Below are 19,314 nucleotides of genomic sequence, written 5' to 3'. Positions count from 1 at the left end.
CTCTCTCTCCTCACTCCTTTCTTTCTCTCTCTTCTTTCTCTCTCATCTCTTTCTCTCTCCTCTCCTCACATTTTGACTCCTTTCTCTCTCCTCACTTTTTCTCTCTCTCTTCTTTCTCTCTCCTCACTCTCTCCTCTCTCTCTCCTCACTCCTTTCTTTCTCTCTCCTCTTTCTCTCCTCACTTTTTCTCTCTCTTCTTTCTCTCTCCTCAATTTTTTTTCTAATTTTTAATAACATTAATTTATTATTTTAATTAATATATTGTTTTAAATGTAATTAATTTATTATTTTAAATAGAAGTAGTTTATATGAATAGAATAAATAAAGGAAAGAGAAATAAATATTATTTTAATGCAATAGAGAATATGATAGGTAATCTGATGCAGTGTTGATTGGATAGGGAATCTGTAAAATAGGGGAAAGTGACATTTTGTCTGTATTTTAGGGAATCTGTTAAGAGAAACTGATGCAAATGCTCTAACAAACCTTACACATGTCTATAGTATATATCTCTAGTTTCTATGCGCGTCTGAAGGTATGCTCTCTCAAAATGAGATCATTATGAAACGCTTTCAAAATGTGAAAAATCGTCAATGACATTTGTAAATTAAATTTGAATTATTAATCCACTATTTTTAAACCTTTGATTCATGGTGCTATTTTTCGTACTTTAAACATAAAAAATGAATAATCAAAAAAAATATGGGGACAAGCTCGTTTGGCTTTACCACCGTGACATAAAATCATGTGTCCGTCTCTGCCTTTAGTGACTTGTCCAAGATACGTGGAACAAAGGAATGATGACCACTTGTCCCAACCATAACAAGAAGCAATCTTTTTTGGACCAACTCTCGTGTTTGAACTTCGAAAACAATGTTCTTTTAAAAAAATCATCATATGTGGTTGAATATTTGTTTTTCTTCTCTTGGCCGGACATGCGAATATTTTCTATGTTTCACACCTCACCGAAAATTGCCTAACGATTTAACTCTACTTCGATTCAAGTACAATTTCGTATCCACACATGATTCAAGTGAATTCCTAAACTTTACATGTCCCGCATGATGTACATAAAATTATATCCGTATAACTCAACAATTAAGATAACTGAGATATCAAATATTGGAATCCCTGTTGTACGTAATTTTTTTTTGTTAAATTGTATTATAATTAAAAAGCAATTTAAATTATCAAAATAAAAATAAGTTTGAAATATAATATTTGGATATACTCATTCTCCCCCAAATACTTTTGTTAGTTTGATGAATGTTTGTATGACAAGTCAAAAATAAAATTAGACAAATACTTGTCTAGAGCTAATCAACCAAAATCCTTATTCCGAGATAGTTAAGATATATACTCGAATTGGTTAGTATCCGGGTTCTAATCGAGTAAATATATTTTATGAATTTTTGAATATAATGTATTTATTGAGTTTCCTGTTGTGGGTGGATTTAAGTCTTAATATAGTTAATTACTTGATTTATTGTTTATTGTTTTGGAAAGAAATATAATTACTTAAATTAGTTAAAAAGGAACTAAATAAAAAGGGGATATATGTGGTATTTGAAACACCGCTCGTCTACCAATAAAACCCTCCTCTATTCCAAAGCCCAAAACCCTTGGCGGCGGTGCTGCGAAGAGCTTTCGTTCCCTTCTCTCTCTCCATCCGCTCTAAAACCCCCAAATTGATCTGGGGATATTTTAGGGTTTTATTGGACACTCTCTCACCATCTGCAAGAAAGATCTGTTTTTGTTTCAAACCCTCTTTGTTTGAACATGGCTGCTGTTACTCCTTCCGTAGATCGTATCCTTCACTAAGCTTCGTGGTATTCGTTTCTGTTTTGATTTCTTGGTTTCTTTTTTCTGATCTGTTGTTCATTTTCCGCTCGTATCGAGCCGGTGATGGTTGATTTTGTATCTGGTTGTTTCTTTTTCTTTTTATTTTTTTATCTGAAGTACCTGACATGGTGAGATTTGTATGGGTTGGTGTTCTTGTGTCTTTTTAATTGGGTTTTATTTCTTTGGATATTCTTGTGATTGGTAGACGGGGATTACTTGTTGAACCTGAAAGGATTTATCGCTTTTGAGATTTTCAAGCTGTAGATTTAATCACCCTTCCAGAGATCTGGTTTTGAAAATCTTTGACTTTTGTGGTTTTAATGATTTATTTTTCGTAAAGGTTGATTGATAAGGCTAAGCAAAAACCATTGACTGATGGGTTAACTTGGGAATTGAATATTGGTTTTTGTATTGCCAGCTGTGTCACTCTCTGCCGTCTTTTTAAATCCTTTTCAACTACTGGGATTTATGAAGTTTCAATTGAAAAAATGAGCTCTGTTGTCTTGTATTCATAGCAGAGTAGGGCTTATAGTTTTCTTATGGATTAGAATATGGTAGAAGTTACTTGTGTACTAAAGTTTGTCATGCCTTTACTCCTGCTTTCTCTAGAAACTGCAGATTTGCTACAGAATTTGAACTTGGATTCTCAAACAAAGCCTTCAGAGGTTTCTGACGCCGCTAAGAAGGTACTCTGCACTTCCATTACTTTATTAGTGTTGATTGAAGAATGGACTTTCAAGATGCGCTGGTGTTAATGATAAATTGTTGGAAGTTATGTTTCCATTAAACAAATGAACTGGATTTAAAGGTTAATCTTTTCTTGCATGCAGACCTCTGTTTACCAGTATGGCTCAGCCAATCTGGGGAATGTTCCAAATGGTCAGCCCCAGCAAAGTGTGGATCCAAATATGTGCTACACTCCTAATGGTTTTGCCCCTACGCCCTATTTCTATGGAAGTAAGTTGTGAATTCGACTGTTGCATATGAGGTCAATAACTTTATTTGTTCTATTACATTCACAAACTTAAAAGCTTGTATCAAACATAATGGTTGTTATATCTTTATTGATTTTGAAACTGAAAATTTTTAGGGCATTGGTTTCTATCTTTTGGTCTATATTTTTAATTCCCAAGCATTGACCCACATGTCAATTATTGGGACAGGTAATGACTGGGACAACTATTTGAGATATGCGAATTCGGAGGGAATGGATATGTCCTCTGTAAGTTTTTTGTGCTTCCAGTTCCTCCATTCCTCTGCACTCTCACTGCATGATTTTTTGTCATTTTGTCAAGTCATTCTTGTTTGGCCTGATGGCTGTCATTTTTCCAGGCAGTTTATGGTGACAGTGCTCCTGTTATGTATCACAATGGCTATGTATATCCCACATATGGTCCATACTCTCCCGCAGCTACCCCGATTCCTACAATGGGGAATGATGGTCAGCTATATGGGCCTCAGCACTATCAATATCCTTCTTATTTCAATCCAACTACAACCTCTGGGCCAATAACTTCTAGTTCAGTGGCCCCTCCACAGGATGCTTTCTCCACCTCCACTGTTGTTGATCAGAAGGCTTTGTCTGTGGAAACATCTAAAGGCAATTCTAATGGAACTGCAACTAATGGGGTTGTGAAGGCAAACAATGGTCCTGTTCCATTTAAACCAACTCACAATAACTCATTGTTCACTCCAAGTAATGTCAATGGTGGTGCTTTGCCAGGGGGTATTCCTGCTTCTGGCTATCCAGGTCCAAGATTTGGTTTTGATGGGCCTCTTACCAGTGCCGGAGTTACTTCCTCATTCTCGAAATCAAAGAGTAGTTCTTTCCAGAGAAAGTACAATCCGAATTCTCACTACACGGTATGCAAAATCCAGAATTCCCTCTTTTCTGTAACTTTTTCTCTTGTGAGTGAAGATATGGTTGGTTTCTGACATTTGCTGGGTAATTGAAATTGCTAGTTTCTTCAGTTGCTTAGTTGCTCGTCTCTTCGATAATCAGAATACATAGTGATTGGTTACATCTAATGTTAAATGAACACTTAGTTTATCCTTCAGGTTGAACTAGCCTGTGGTTGTATGTCTTTTATCTTGAAAACGTTGTGAACAGTTTTTCATTCAGGAGGTCATATGATGATGATGCATATTCTTGTTTATTATCTAAGATGTTTATCCTCTCTTTCCTCTCCCCAGGGTTTTCACAACCCTAGTCCAGTGTCTGGCATGGGTTCAACTCATGGGCTTATGAATGGGATGTATCCAAATGGATTTTATGGTCATTATGGAGGTGCCTATAGATCTGGTATTGGCTATGGATCCACCGGGTATGGTTCAAGAACAAATGGACGTGGGTGGCATGCTGCTGATGGCAAGTACAGACCCAGGGGACGGGGTTATGGCTATGGTGGGTATGTCAATGAGAATGTTGATGGTTTGAACGAGCTGAATAGGGGACCTCGGTCAAAGGGACCTAAAAACCAGAGGGATTTTGAGCCCAGCACATGTGTTCAAACTGAATCATCAGATGAAACAAGTGTGGAAGAGACATCCAAGACCAGTGTGCTCCCAGGCTTGGAAGAGTTCAATAAAGCAAATTTTGCTGATGATTATGCTGATGCAAAGTTCTTCATTATTAAGTCTTACAGTGAGGATGATGTTCACAAGAGCATCAAGTACAATGTCTGGGCCAGCACACCGAATGGAAACAAGAAGCTTGATGCATCGTACCGAGAGGCTCAGCAGTTATCTGGTTGCTGTCCTGTATTCCTTTTTTTCTCGGTGAGCATGAATATGCCATTTATTAACGTGGTTCAATTTGACACGTATAGATGGTCTTTTAACATTGTTGTTTTTGACTGTTGTTTAGGTCAATACTAGTGGACAGTTCGTTGGCCTTGCAGAGATGGTGGGTCCAGTTGATTTTGATAAGAGCGTGGAATATTGGCAACAAGACAAGTGGACGGGTTGTTTTCCGGTTAAGTGGCACATTGTTAAGGATGTGCCAAACAATTTACTTAAACATATTATCCTTGAGAACAACGAGAATAAACCAGTCACCAACAGCAGGGACACTCAAGAGGTAAGTACCAAATTCGTTCTCTCTCTCACAACTAGTTTTTTTTAAAAAAAAAATTTATACTTGATTTTTCATCCTAAACGGCAATTTCACATGCAGGTCAAGTTGGAGCATGGGCTTAAAATGATCAAGATATTCAAAGATCATTCGAGTAAAACATCCATTTTGGATGATTTTGGGTTTTATGAGGCCCGGCAAAAGATAATTCAGGAAAAGAAGGCAAAGCAGCAGCTCCAGAAAGTGGTATGATGCAAATAGTTCATTATTATTCCTCTTTTTTTTTTCCTGATTAATGATTGGTAGTGCTGCACCTGTTGAGATTTTCTCCTTTTTAGTGCTCTCATCCAGTTTGTTTTTCTTCAAGGCTTGCTGTGAACTTTGAATTAATTTTTTCTATTTTACATTTTGCCGATGAAGTTGTGGGATGGAAAGCCCAAGGAAGAGAAGAAAGAAGCTGAAAATGGATCGCAGCAAGTGTCATTGGAGGTTGCATCAGTTTTAACTGATGAACCCACTTCATCAAAGCTCCCTACTAGTGAGCATCATGAAAATGGATTGGCTTCACAAGGTGGCAATGTCCCCCAAGGTGACAAATCAGTTGTGTCTGAGAAAATAGCTAATGGGATGTCAAATGGTTGTTAGGCATCTGCTGACACAGTGGCAGTCTGGTATGGTTTGGTTAGAGTTGATCTTAAAAGTTTTTCCATACAGAAGTAATATGGTTTTATCAGCTTCGACGAGGCGGCCACAGAGAAGATCTGCTCTGCTGCTTTGAAGTGTCAGATATTTGTAGAGGGAAAGGGTAATTGTAAGATTCTTCAGTTGGTAGGGCATAGGGCTTTTCTAGAAGTCTAGATCGAAGTATTGAACCCATGTTTTTCTGTTTTCATAGCAGTTGGTTCCTTGTGAGAATTCATTCCTCAGGGGGGTATAGGTTTAGGTTTGTCTGTCATGGTGTCTTTTGTTTTCCTTTATTTTTTTTTTCCGGTTCTTTCTTGGTGGTTCGACCATTTCCTGCATTGGAAATTTGGATATACTTGGTTGCAAGGCGGCTTTACTTGTATTAGTAAGAGGGCTGAAGCAAAGGTGGGTGAGATTTCACAATATAGTTGGAATGAGATTTAGCTTTTTGCTTTTGCATCCATTTCTGCTGCTCTTACTCAAAATCTTCATGCTTTAAGAGGACTATCATATGCTGATGTTGATCTAAACATATGTAAACCATATGGGAAATTTGACTTGTGGTCTTGACCTTCAATGATGTGTTTGCCTTCCATAACCTGATGAGTTTTGATTGAGAACTTTTCATAACCTTCAGCATGATATAAGGATGATCTTGTAGATTCGTTTAAGGATGATCTTGGACAAGGAGGAAATCGAGAAAGCCATAAAAGCATCTAGTGTGCCTCTGTCTATTCATCCTCTGGAACTGCCTTCTGAATCAATGAAGTTTATTGCTCCTCTCAACTACTTCTAAACGTTGCCTCGACACCTTTTTGTCTGTTTCGAGTTCCAACAGTGTTTCCAATCCGTCATCTCCATTCCACGTATTGCACCAAATCAAAGCCGAGAGAAGACGTCACAGTCTCGCTGGCCCAGGCCCATAACAATGGAAGAGTGGGCTCTAATAAGACTTACACGATGAAGAATTGACATAGAAGCCAACCAGGTGGCAGTTGCCAACGATGATGAAGTATAAACGTATACAGTTTTACTAGCACAAAAGACAAAGCAAACCGACGTTCCCCCAATAAAAACAAGAATGAGCATATGAATATGCCTCGGGAATATGCTGCCACCTAATTGCCTAGCAAAAAGGCAATTCGATCCGGCGACGAATCTTCCCACAACATAATCACAACCGGTTTCGAACCTCCACGGATACACGTCTCAAGCCCAAACAATCGTTTAACAAAATATCAAACAAGAATTAAAGTAAAAACTGCAACACTAAACTCCATAGAAACAATAGTAGGCATCAGTATTCAGTACCACAAAATATGGTAGAAGCTGTAAAAAAAAACCACAAATTCATGTCTCTGATCAGACAAACACTACCAGTTATGAAACCTTAGCATTACAAAGCCATCATTCTACCAGACCCAACTAATGTCTACCCGCCTAAACAAGTTTTGACTGAACAAATCAACAACACATAAAACTAAAACCACAACTATCCTTCCCCATTTCAATACTCAGGCACGTTCACCCCTGATCCTCCTAGCAAGCTGGATGTCCTTGGGCATAATGGTAACACGCTTGGCATGGATGGCACACAGGTTGGTATCCTCAAATAGACCAACAAGGTATGCTTCAGCAGCCTCCTGCAGGGCCAGCACTGCATGGCTCTGGAAACGCAGATCAGTCTGCATCACAGTAGAAAAACAACACACATTATGATCATGGCTATAGTGCCCTAAATACTTGGACTTGCAGAACAATCACCCTTTCATTATATATATCTTTTACCTTAAAATCCTGAGCAATTTCACGAACAAGCCTCTGGAAGGGGAGTTTCCTTATCAAGAGCTCAGTACTCTTCTGGTACTTACGAATTTCACTGCACAATAACAGAGTTCACACATCACATGACAAGCTTTGACATTATTAATCAATATTACTAGCAAATTCACAGGAAGGATAATCTGACTCACCGAAGAGCAACAGTACCAGGGCGGTAACGATGAGGCTTCTTCACTCCTCCTGTAGTTGGGGCAGACTTACGAGCAGCCTGAAAAAATGTAGAATTAAAATTGAAATTAGAATTCAAAGAAAGCACAATTGCCATCAATTCTCAAGCCAAACAAACAATGAGTAAAGCACAGACCTTGGTAGCGAGTTGCTTCCTAGGAGCCTTTCCTCCAGTTGACTTACGGGCAGTTTGCTTAGTACGGGCCATCTGCGCAAATAACACAAATTAACAAACAAAGAGGGAGGGAGAGGTAAACGTTCACAACTCAAGAAAATCTGCCGAATTTTCAAATCATAATTTCGTATGTTCAACATGTGATATATAAAACCTATATCACGAAAATCATGAACATCAGATTTCTCCATACTAAACTCATTTTTTTGATATATAGAAAAGCTTATAGAAGTACCGAGAGAATGCATTCTATCCAAGAATTAAACGCAGTGAAATACCGTTCTCCTCACTATAACCCTAAGAAGCACGGGAAAAAAAGTATAAATTCAAGAACACCAAGTAACGAATTCAGCAAAACAGCATCATTCCACGAAGAAAATTCAGTAAATTAAACAAACTCATTATGCCATTACAGATAATTTAGCATGTTTCACACAAAAACCCTAGATATAATCAACGAAGATCGCCAATTTGGGGAAAAAGTGATACAAGCTGAATCAAAACAACAGGAGACTTAAACCTGACTTCAATTCAAGCACTAACTTAGAACCAATCAAAATCTCCAATTGAGCCCTTAACAGACATTCAAAATTGAATTTAGAACCCTAGTCGCTAGAGAAAAAGGAGAGAAAACATACCTCTTCTTTCTTCACGAATCTCTCTGTCTCTCTCTCCAAGCCAACTGCAATAAAGTTCGATTCGCCGTGCGGTTAATGTGCATTTATAGGAAAAATCTTTGCCAGATAGGATGATCGGACGGTTAAAATTGGCAACTCTTGTGCTTTCTCTGTACGAATCGGACGTCTGAAACGGGGATAACTTGTGTTTTCTGGATGGAATGGACGGGTACGATGTAAAGTTGCAGTGATGACACGGATCGTTAAATATCAATAGTCGATTCTTATTGGTTAGAGCGAACTGATTTGTACTTTTTGTATAAAGGGTAGAGCTTATTTGTTTATGGAATTTCTTGAGAGAGGGAGGTGTGTCGTGTTTTGACCTCTTAACTGAAGTGAGTCGAAATTGTCGAGATGAGTTAGACGATTAAAAATGCAATCAATTACATATTATGTCAGAGCATCCACAATGGGAAGAATTTGAAGTACTTGAGATGATACTTTCTTGATAAGTTAAGTGCTAGATGTTCACAATGGGTATAATGGAGTGTATTTCAAGTACTTGAAATGTTACTTTTTTGATAAATATAGTGCTACATACACACAATGGGTGAAAAATTACACTTGAAAATTTAGTTGTGGAAAAAGGATACTTGAGAGTTGGAGTATGTATATAGTTGATGAATAGTGAAGAGAGAGGTGATGAATAGTGAACAGAGAGGTGATGAAAAGGAAGAGAGAGATGATAAAAAGGAAGAAAGAGAAGATGAAAAGAAGAGAGAAATTTGGTTGTGGAAAAAGGATACTTGAGAGTTGGAGTATGTATATAGTTGATGAATAGTGAAGAGAGAGGTGATGAATAGTGAAGAGAGAGGTGATGAAAAGGAAGAGAGAGATGATAAAAAGGAAGAAAGAGAAGATGAAAAGAAGAGAGAGATATGAAAAAGAAGAGAGAGATGATAAAAAGGAAGAGAGAGAAAATAGAGAAAGTGAGTATGAAGTGTTGGAATGTATGAAGTGTTGATGAATAATGTATATTGTGGGATTCACTCATCCAATTAAATTGTGCCACGTAGGATAGATAAAAAGAGAGAGAATGATTTTGAAGTGCTGGATATTTGGTGTATCACTGTGGATGCTCTCAGGAGTGAAACGGCTTCCTCCAACTTCAACTTTGAACTCACCGCGGTGTGAATAACTGATTATGCATACAGTAATGCAGGTAGCCCAACTAAACGACTTTTGTCACAAGCCAAAACACGGTGCGTTTGACCACATATTCACGGTTTGACAAAACTGCCCTTTCTCAGTCGTTGTTATTCTGTATTTGCCCTTCTCTATCTGACCTAAAGATCCTAAACGACTCCACTATTCCTCGAATTTGTCTTCCCCAGATCGAGATCTTTCTTGTCGGCAGCTTCAAGCGCTAGTGGTGGAGAAGAATCTCAATCGATCTTTCTGTAGGTGGCTTCTTTAACCCGATCATTTCTTTTTTTCGCAATATGATTTGTTGGAATAAATGCTTTACCTTGCAATATACATTTGTTTGGTAGATATTGTTGCATTTGCTTTTATTTTGATTTTCTGGGTTTTGTATTTCATTAAGATGATCAACGTGAGTCTGGGTAGGTGAATAGATGCCGTAATCGTTTGGATTGAAGAAGAAATGATAAGGTGATAGATGAACTGTCTTTTTTATGAGTGAAAAGCTGCGACTTGTTGAAATTTTGTATTTGCTAAAGATGCGTTGGTATATATGGGTGTGAGTGTTTCAGGCGTTGGCTTTCAGGTTGATGTGAATGCTTGGGGGTGGGTATGTTTTCAAGATGGGTGTTCTGTTCTGCAGGTGTTTAAATACTTGGGGATGGCTGTGTGTGTTTCCAGGTGGGTTCTTTGTAGGGGCACAAACTGGGGTTGTAAATACGGGGTGGGTGTTTGTATATGATATTTACTTTATGCGTGTACAATGGGCATGATCCTTGACGGATATGATGAGTGTACTGAGTTGAGTATCACTTTATTTTTTGGTTTTTTTTAGAAATGCTTATGGATTGAAGAAATGGTAAGGTGATAGATACACCCTTCTCTTTTTTTTTTCGTAGTGAAAACCTGGAACTTGTTGACGCTTTTTATTGGCTTAAGGGAAATTCATTCGTAGTCAAGCACATTATATATATATATATATATATATATATATGCACAAATGTATGTATGTGTGTGTGTGTGTGTGTGTGTGTGTGTTTTTAGAAATTAAGAAGTTCTTGTTAAATATTTATCTGTATGCCAAAGGTCATTCATCTTTTAGGTTGTTTTAAGATGAATTTGTTGTAGAGCTTTTTCAGATGGATAAGTAGATTTGGGTTTAGGTTGTAAAAAATGTACATTATCTATTTGCACTAGGATCGTAGATGGTTGATGACGTATATCTATTTTTTCTTAAGAAGGTTTGTATTTTGGATATTATGATGCTTGACATTCAGTTATCTGATTTGGATGGTTAATTATCGCTGTTGGTTGATAACTCTTTTTGATTTTTGGTTCTCTGAAGCCATCACTTGCTAGTGTCTCTCCATGGAAATAGGGTTACTAGACTTCTTCCCTTATGTTAGCTTAGATGACACTGTCTTTTCTGTGTATTTTTTCATGTGCATATGCAGGAAGTTTTTATTGTAATTATGACAACACTGACATATGCAAGAGATAGCGCTGCTTGTTGGTAATTGGTTTGTTGGACATATCCTTTGGTGACATATAGTTATCTCATATATACCCGAGTGCATAATGGCTTGAAACAAAAGGATTTGAAATACCCACTGTATCAAGACGTGCATTTAATTATTATGTTTCATTTTTTCGGGTTGCATGTTAAGAATGTCTAGAACTTCTACTTATCAATTTCTTTCAATGGAATATCACACAGCGTTACACAAACCAGAGAGATGGCTTTGAAGGTGGTGAAGAACGTGTTGCAAGGGATCAAACAAAAGGGACTTGGCACCTTCTGGCGGGAGATTAAGGAGGAAGGCTATTTGAAGTGCCTTCCAGATGGAAACCTCCTGCAAACCAAAATTCACAATATTGGGGCAACGCTTGTTGGTGTTGATAAATTTGGCAATAAGTATTATCAGAATCTTGAGGTCCAACATGGAAGGCACAGGTGGGTTGAATACGCACAAAAGGGTCGTTACAATGCTTCTCAAGTGCCAGCAGAGTGGCATGGTTGGCTACACCACATAACCGATCATACAGGTGATGAGCTGCTGATGCTGAAACCCAAGAGGTATGGAATTGACCACAAGGAGAATTTCTCCGGAGAGGGTGAGCAGTACATCTACCATTCCAAGGGACATACCCTTAATCCTGGGCAAAGAGATTGGACCAGATACCAGCCTTGGGAACCAACCAAGAATGAGTAGTTTCTCAAACGCCCTACTTCCTTTCAAAACTTGGCAATTCTGGGTAATTTGCTCCCATTCCAAGAATAAGGTTACCATTCGTGTTTTGCAATGAAATTTTTTCATATGCTTTTCATCAGCAAAGACCTGTAACTATTATGAGAATAATAGTTATGACATGTTGCTTTGTCAGTACATCTATAGTGAAAATGCTTTGATGAACTTTTCAGGCGAAGTAAGATCGAGACTAGGGTCGTTATTGGGTTCTTATTGTCTCACTCATTGCAGACGATTAAAATTCAGCCAAGTCTGCATGATATGGCAGAAGCTCTCAATGATTTGCAGGTTGTTTGATCGAGTTTTTTTATTTGTTGTTTAAATAACTGCTTCTGTTAGCTGGGATGCTGTTTGTATTGTTCCATGTCTACATTCTTACCATTGTGGCCTAGAAAAATGGCCAATTGAGGAATTTCTTCCATCAACGACATTGAAGTCCCAAATCCTATGGAATAAAAACCAAATCCATCAAGAAAAAATAGAGGGAAATAGTCAGTTTTTGGTGGAATGACACAATTTAAACTGCAATCTTAATACTTGTTTTTCCGACTCTAGTCACACTGAAGTTTGTAATTTCTTTATTACAAAAGAAGAGAAGAACAGAAAATAACCAGGCAAATGACCAAAATATGAAACTTTTTTTTTGGAATATAACCAAAATATGAAACTAAAGCAATACATTTCGTAAAGGTGTAGAGCTAAACTTTCAGCAATCCTGAACTCCCCTCTTTGACATCCTGCCTCTTTTGCAGCTTCTCCATGAATATGTGTAAATGCCGCTGAAAGTGTATTAAAAAATTTTTAAAAAAGAAGGAAAGAAAGAATGTGTCACTTGCTGACCTCCTATTAATCTCTCATCCAGAAGATAAAAATGGTACTACTTCGAAACAGTTCTACCACAATCATTAAAGCAATTAGCTTTATACACAATCGCCTCCTACACATCCTGCAATGCTCAAAACACACCATAAAAACTCATCTACAGAGAACAAACCACCAGACGTTACAGCACGCAGGCTCTGAAACCACCACGAGGTAGCATATTTGCAATAAAACAAGCAGGAGCAACCACACTGAATCAGTGCTCTTTTCATTGCCAGCTTGAACCCTTTCACAAGTTACGTCTCAATGCTGCAAGGCTTGATGGAAACCCCATTCAATCTAGGAACCAGACTGCCAGAATGCTGTAATGCTTAATTACAAATACCTTTCAAAATTTATGGCCCTAATCATGTGTCGTCAAAGCGAAAACAGTCAGCAACGTTGAGGTGATTTGAGAGACTGATGACAGCAGACCGCACAACGTCTGATGATGGAGACACGGAAGGGGGAAGATGGGGCAAGCAAACCGGCAAATATTGTTCCCTCTCTTCCGGAGAGCAGAAGAGATAAAGCACGGATCGGCAAAATATGAATCTGCAGATAAGTTTATTTTGCTGACTCAGCTAAAACATAAGACCCAAACCCAGATTTCATATTTTTATATCTATGCATGCAAAAAAGGTTTTTCATATATATCTGTACATCTATATATATATATATAGTTAAATAAACAAAAAGGAAGAGAGAAAATGCTCTTTGCATGCATATTCACATATACTTCCTCACCCCACAAAAGATGTCTAGAGTGTCCAAACAAAACAGGTCACTTGAAGAAATAAAAAACCTTTTTGTCATCAAGGTAAGATATAGACATTGAAATTAATTGATTGAAATGCCAAAGTATATTGATGAGTTATAAACTAAACATTTCTAAACAATACATATAGTTTTGTACAAAATTATTTAAAGCTAGACATGTAACACCAGAAAATCACTTCATAGAGCTGGAGTAACTCCAGTTCACCATAAGATCTAGTAGAGCACACTAAAATAACGAAAAATTATGAAAACCTGATATTTGCTTAATATGAAAGATTAGTACCTGAGGATAAGCCGCCTTAAAAATGGATCAGATAGAACTTGTGCCCAGACCAAATCCAGGTTAGTTAACGTACAAAGGATCACTTCCCATGCAGAGAAGGCAGTGGAGAGTATGCTTTCAGCATTGTTGTAAACATCCTAAGAGCAAAACCTCATTAAATTAGAACAACTTCAAGAATAGAAAACCTTGGGACTTCAAAAGCTTACGTTTTCAACTTACCACATCAGTGTTTGAAGGGGAGAGGCCAACCATTTGGCAGAATGCTTGTACAGGAGCAGTCAAGAAGAGGGTAAACTGACTTCCATTATGCACTACACCAGAACCGAGTTGGTTCTTGAATGCTGACTTCAAGGGTGAAAGGATTATAGCAGCTCTTTCCCCTATTTCTGCTCCATGTAGGACCTGGCCATCATCACATTTCACATGTAAACATGGCACACAAGCAAGGTCCCCCAAACAATCTCATAAGCCAGTACATGAATGATGCAACAACACGCCCTTTAGATAAGCGAAAAGCATTAGAGAAAATATTTTCTTAGTTTTATCCTTGAGACATCCTTAAACATAATGGGTTCAACACTTCTGGTTTACAAAAAAAAAAAACCTGTCCAGGTAAAGATGTAAAGTATATCAAGAAGCACCCAAAACAACAATTCATGCAGAAGGCTTTAAAAAAGAATGCTAACACCCAAATTAAATTAGATAAGAACATTTAGAAATATAAAAAACCCTATCACATGATTTAGTCATCAAAAAAGTACAAAGGAAGAAGCGTGGACAGTGGGCGCACCAAAGGAAAGTGGAAGCTGGAAAATCCTCAATTCATAGAAAGAATCATACTTGAAACTAATAATGAAAATCATATTGGTAGCACAGCAAGAAATTCTGTTTGAAACTATAGTGTTTTTCATTTTGCCTGATAAGTTATACACAAGTTATGACAAACCTGCCTTGAATGCATGGCTGTTGTCACTGTCAATAATTAAGAAAATAGGTTTCCGAGTAAATGGAATTATATCACCAGGATAGAGATTATTTGACCCTGAAATAAGAAAGTAGCTCAAATAAGAGAAGAGCCTTAATACAATGATAATATATAAGTGAACATAAAAGAGAGCTGAGTATTGCCTCAAAACCTCAATAGTAACCGAATAGAGCACAAGTCATCTAGGCACTTACCGCCATTTCCTTTGGGCCCAAACCACAGATAGCTACCATAATATTCATTCGTATCACCCTTCCCATTAGTGTGAGATTCGAGTGTGCTGCATTTGTCATGCGAGATTCGAGAGACAATCTTTTCTTTTGAAGTTTTGCTCGATACACCAGAGATTTCCATCTGAGAAACATTATTACAACTAGCCTTCCCTGTGTACGATGAAAAGTCATCAGCTAGAATGCAAATACTAAACAAGTTAATGGTCCTTGCGAGGAAAAAAAATAGCAAATACCTGGGGCTGACAGATATATTAGCATAACACTCTCCGGAGGGAGCTCCTCACAGATAGTAGCCATGACCTGTCCAATGTCCATCCAGAAAACGATTGAAGTTTTGCTTATAGTTAGATATCTATCCCAAAGAGAATAAAATATAAGAGGTAAAAGGCCGTAGGTTGTATTAAGCCAACTAATAATATCAATGGTCAACCCTCAATGTAAATGGGGAAGATATGGCACATAGAGGAAATCATCATTGAGGAAGCAATCGTGCAACTCTTAAATACTATAGACCATGTGGGGCCTAGTCAATGAAAACAGGAAAATGTCAAAGTGCATAAAGATAAGATATGCCACTTAAACTCAGAAGTAACATACAACTCTTCCAGAAAGAATTTCACCCATGAAGTCTACTTAATGAAAAAGAAAAAATGAAGAGAGAATGGCCATCTGAACTTAAACCATAATTATTTGAATTAAAGCAGCAACATATTTGGTTTTTACAAACGGAATAATGTCACTAGAAAATAAAACAACATGAAACTCACAGCTAGAAACAACATGAAACTCACTGCGAGAAAATGTGTTGCAGACGGCCGATAGAGAATAGCTTTCCTAGGATTTGAGGGTAAAGAAGGATCAGTTAAATCTGTGGCCAAGTTCATATCTATAACTCCAGAAGTTCCAGAATGATCAATCATAGCACCATTCTCCTTTACTTCAATCGGACGCTTTTGGTAGAAAGATCCACTTGGCTCCCATTCCAAACATTGCAGCATTCTGTAAGTGTCCAGAGTGAGTTCCGCAAATTTTACCTGAAAAGGACAGCACATTGAACATGTCATACAAATTTTATTTTGTACAATATTTTTGGATTACTGAACTCAAAAACCTCCTAAATATATTATCACTGACACAAACACAATATAAGGTTCACCTCGTTCCGGTGATAGCTCGTTAGGAGCGCATCTTGAAATTTGAGAATTTTCTTTGAATGGAAACGCACTACATACGGAAGTGAAGCTGGATGAGAATCGACGATAGCACAATATCGCAAGGGTTTGGAACTCGTGAAGGATGTGTCAACATTCATAAAGCGAACAATTTCTTGCACCACCAGCTTCCATTCTTTGAAATTGGTTTCCTGAGAAGATACAATATGTAAAAAAACACACATTCTGCTGGAGTTCTCAATTCCATTTATCAATTTGTTTGAAGACATCACTTCATTCATATGCAAAAGCAATATTAATATTATTAGAAGGCACGAAGAGAATTCAGCCCAAAGAGCCAGGACAACAATACAACACCAGACAAATTAAAAAAAAGGTGCAAAACGCCAAGAGAAATAGTTTAGAGGTTTTTATGCTGCAACAATATCATAGATATCAATGTAAAGGGGTTTAATAACAATACCGGTAAACAACAAAGAGATTGACAAATGAGAAATAACATGCACAGAACGAGTCCTGCATCCACATGAAAAAAAAAAAAAGAATTGATGCCACATACACCATTGAGATGCAGTAAGTCTGGTATTGAGCTATAGAAAATTTGAGAAACCATTTAGATAGCACCAAGATTCATGAAGCTTGGGAAGAGGATTTGAATTCAAGTATTCGTTAAAAAGAATAAAAAAAACACTTCTAAATGCAGAATTGACTAACGTGTATGAATAAAAAGAATAAAAAATCACTTCTAAAACAAATGTAAAGAAAAGATGTCAGATACTAACATGTATGAATAATTGTTAACCCTGGTTATGTAGCAAATTTGACAATTATGGGGAAGGCATCATTTAAAGTACACTTGCCACAAAATCTAATACAAGCTTCCACATTTTGCCTTTTCTCTTCTTCTTTTTGAATGGGGCGGTTATCTGCTTTTTCTTCAACAATTTTGGCCAATAGCTGTTTCTTTAGTAGCGAGGCCAACCTTGTAAGCGGAGCCATCATTGTGGTTCCATGCTAATGCATGGGTACAATTCGAACAATTGAAGTAACCCCTCACCCAAAGAATCAGATTAATCACAACAGATTTGCTACCAGACTCGAACAATGGTCTTCTGGCTAGAAGATTATCCCCTTGGCCAATTGATTCACACCGTGAGGGAAAAGATGATAACTAGCCTTTATGTACAAACCAAACTCTCCCAGCTTGGTGTAATATTGTAGCCAACACCGAGATTGCCACTGGGCTTTTTACTCAATGAATTCATAAAATTTAAGGATTGGCCATCAAAGAGTTAGTTTTTCGATGGATTATCTATGACCCCCAATCAATCCTAAAAGTCCCTTGGTCAACCAGGCAACTCATATGGATTCAAAGAAACAGCTTATTATGTATTTTAAATAAACAAATGCCAGCTTCAAACTTTCTTTCTTTTCCCTTCAACTTATTTTCAAGGCATTAATTATTCAGTGATCTCTGACCTCAGCCGAAAACCACCTAGCTACTTCTTTCCTTTAGGATCAGATATTCCAAAAGGACATTTAGGATCAGTAAAATTATACAGATCAGACAATAATAATGCCTTTTTATATGGTAATTGAAAGAAGAGATACTTATGTTTTAAATTAAGATGGGGAATGTAGAAAAGCAAAACTAGAATCTGGATTGTCACACTGGCAAGCCCTATGAGACCAATATAAACATTCCAATCTGGGACACTCGCATACTATAAATTCACTTTCATCCATTAAACCATGTTGATTCAGCAGGTATTCAAATACTTTCAAAAAAGCCAAAAAAGAATTCTTCTTATAAATTTCCTCTTTGACTCCCAAATACTAAAGAGAATATGCCTAATACTCCGACTATTTAACAGATTTAAAAAATTGTTCCGTCTTCCAATTTCTAATGCTCTGGAACATTTAGAAAGCCAGCTCGACTTACTCTACCACAACAACTGGACCAAATAAGCCTAAATTTCGATTTTCTAAGATATCAAGCAAGAAAGTAACTCCATCAAAGTTCATTTCCTGCATTTCTGTATGACGAGATAAAGAGTAAAAAAGGAAACAAAACCACATAAAGAACGCCAAATAAGGTACATTACGACTTCAACTCCACAAGTCCTACAAACAACTGATACTTGCCTTTAATGAATTGCACAGTATAGAGAAAGATCATGAGTCTAATTACCCGGAAAGCTGCTCTGCTGTCGTCAACAAGAGCTCCAAGCTTCTCTGCAAGCAACTTCACCATTTCCGAGCGCTTCAAAATCAACGACACGAGTAAGAACCTAGCATAAAACCTCAACTCCTTGAACCTCACTCCCGGATCCTTCACTTTCGATCCCTCAAAGTACCTTCTGCTCAGAATCGCATCGTAGAACACATAAGCCTCTACCAAAAACCTAGACTCGCTAGTCCTCATGTACTGGTTGAAGTACAGCTGACCGATCCGGCTAGCGATCTCGCCGATTTCCCAACGGTTCAGCCCTGCCTCAACCAACTTGGACCGGTTCTCTTGCTGGTACTTCCACAGCCTCATGTACGCCTTGAATACTTTCTGGAAGCAGTGAGTTTGTGTCCGTCCGTACGGTTGGAGGTCGCGCGCGCGAGCGAACTTGCGGTCCGCGGTCTCCACCAAGGCTCGGAAGGTCTGGGAAACGAAGTCGTTGTTGTTAGCCATTGAAACCGGAGCGAAAGACAGGAAGAGTGCAGCTCTCACCGGCAGTTGATGCTCATCGGGAAATGAGCGGAAGAGATAGAGAGAGAACGGGGAGGGAGAAGTAGACTTTCTTTGGTTGTGAGTTATGTGATGATGCTATTTTTATTTTTCAATTAATAGCTTTTTTTTTTCTCTTTTTTTTTTTTAAAGAGTCTGAGTCTCTCTTTCACTGAAATGCATTGGCGGCAGTGGAAGTGAGAGAGAGAGAGAGATTTTGGGTGCATCGCGAACGGTTTCACCTTTTTAATGGGGGCTGGTGGTGTAGGCGTATGTTGTCTGCGTGCTTGTTATTAGTTGGTTGGATGGATCTTTCAACAACATGTGAAAGTTTGTGACAGCCAACGTCTTGATTTTGCACATACACTTCACTACTCACAAGTCACAAGATCTTCTCTCTCCTTTTTTTTTTTTTGTCATTTTAATTG

The 19,314-nt window shown here is 37.8% G+C and overlaps 4 protein-coding genes across 10 annotated transcripts; 2 read left to right on the top strand and 2 right to left on the bottom strand.

Annotated features, from left to right (window-relative positions):
- The first annotated feature begins 1,574 nt into the window (after positions 1-1,574).
- Positions 1,575-6,176, top strand: LOC119991576 (YTH domain-containing protein ECT4-like). The gene is made up of 9 exons (XM_038837917.1): positions 1,575-1,807; positions 2,452-2,528; positions 2,673-2,799; positions 3,006-3,064; positions 3,175-3,705; positions 4,036-4,620; positions 4,709-4,921; positions 5,018-5,161; positions 5,336-6,176. The coding sequence occupies exons 1-9, from the start codon at positions 1,780-1,782 to the stop codon at positions 5,558-5,560; spliced, it is 1,989 nt and encodes a 662-aa protein (XP_038693845.1). The 5' UTR covers positions 1,575-1,779; the 3' UTR covers positions 5,561-6,176.
- Positions 6,177-6,848: 672 nt separating this feature from the next.
- LOC119991615 (histone H3.3) lies at positions 6,849-8,508 on the bottom strand. Of its 2 annotated transcripts, none has more exons than XM_038837981.1 (5): positions 8,423-8,508; positions 7,746-7,817; positions 7,573-7,649; positions 7,388-7,478; positions 6,849-7,284 (listed from the first exon to the last, which is right to left on the bottom strand). In XM_038837981.1, the coding sequence occupies exons 2-5, from the start codon at positions 7,815-7,817 to the stop codon at positions 7,114-7,116; spliced, it is 411 nt and encodes a 136-aa protein (XP_038693909.1). In that variant the 5' UTR covers positions 8,423-8,508; the 3' UTR covers positions 6,849-7,113. The 2 variants fall into 2 exon arrangements, with proteins under 2 accessions (XP_038693909.1, XP_038693917.1); XM_038837989.1 differs by lacking the exon at positions 8,423-8,508 and adding an exon at positions 8,020-8,044.
- Positions 8,509-9,733: 1,225 nt separating this feature from the next.
- On the top strand, positions 9,734-12,131 carry LOC119991598 (probable NADH dehydrogenase [ubiquinone] 1 alpha subcomplex subunit 12). 4 transcript variants are annotated; one of them, XM_038837952.1, is made up of 2 exons: positions 9,734-9,865; positions 11,322-12,131. In XM_038837952.1, exon 2 carries the CDS (start codon positions 11,341-11,343, stop codon positions 11,815-11,817), a length of 477 nt encoding a protein of 158 aa, XP_038693880.1. In that variant the 5' UTR covers positions 9,734-9,865; positions 11,322-11,340; the 3' UTR covers positions 11,818-12,131. The 4 variants fall into 4 exon arrangements, with proteins under 4 accessions (XP_038693880.1, XP_038693871.1, XP_038693887.1 ...); XM_038837943.1 differs by having other exon boundaries at positions 9,742-9,861; XM_038837959.1 differs by having other exon boundaries at positions 9,784-9,861; positions 11,337-12,131.
- A 341-nt stretch (positions 12,132-12,472) lies between these two features.
- On the bottom strand, positions 12,473-19,047 carry LOC119991584 (protein SCAI-like). 3 transcript variants are annotated; one of them, XM_038837931.1, is made up of 10 exons: positions 18,359-19,045; positions 16,152-16,358; positions 15,787-16,029; positions 15,229-15,295; positions 14,957-15,145; positions 14,728-14,819; positions 13,997-14,179; positions 13,778-13,914; positions 13,061-13,269; positions 12,473-12,984 (listed from the first exon to the last, which is right to left on the bottom strand). In XM_038837931.1, the coding sequence occupies exons 1-9, from the start codon at positions 18,848-18,850 to the stop codon at positions 13,083-13,085; spliced, it is 1,797 nt and encodes a 598-aa protein (XP_038693859.1). In that variant the 5' UTR covers positions 18,851-19,045; the 3' UTR covers positions 12,473-12,984; positions 13,061-13,082. The 3 variants fall into 3 exon arrangements, 2 of the variants coding, with proteins under 2 accessions (XP_038693859.1, XP_038693851.1); XM_038837923.1 differs by having other exon boundaries at positions 12,473-13,269; positions 18,359-19,043; XR_005466230.1 differs by lacking the exons at positions 12,473-12,984; positions 13,061-13,269 and having other exon boundaries at positions 14,724-14,819; positions 18,359-19,047.
- Between the last annotated feature and the right edge of the window lie 267 nt (positions 19,048-19,314).

Source organism: Tripterygium wilfordii, chromosome 3 (genome assembly GCF_013401445.1).
Source record: "Tripterygium wilfordii isolate XIE 37 chromosome 3, ASM1340144v1, whole genome shotgun sequence".
NCBI classification, from domain to species: Eukaryota; Viridiplantae; Streptophyta; class Magnoliopsida; order Celastrales; family Celastraceae; genus Tripterygium; species Tripterygium wilfordii.
This window is presented reverse-complemented; position numbering and strand designations above follow the sequence as displayed.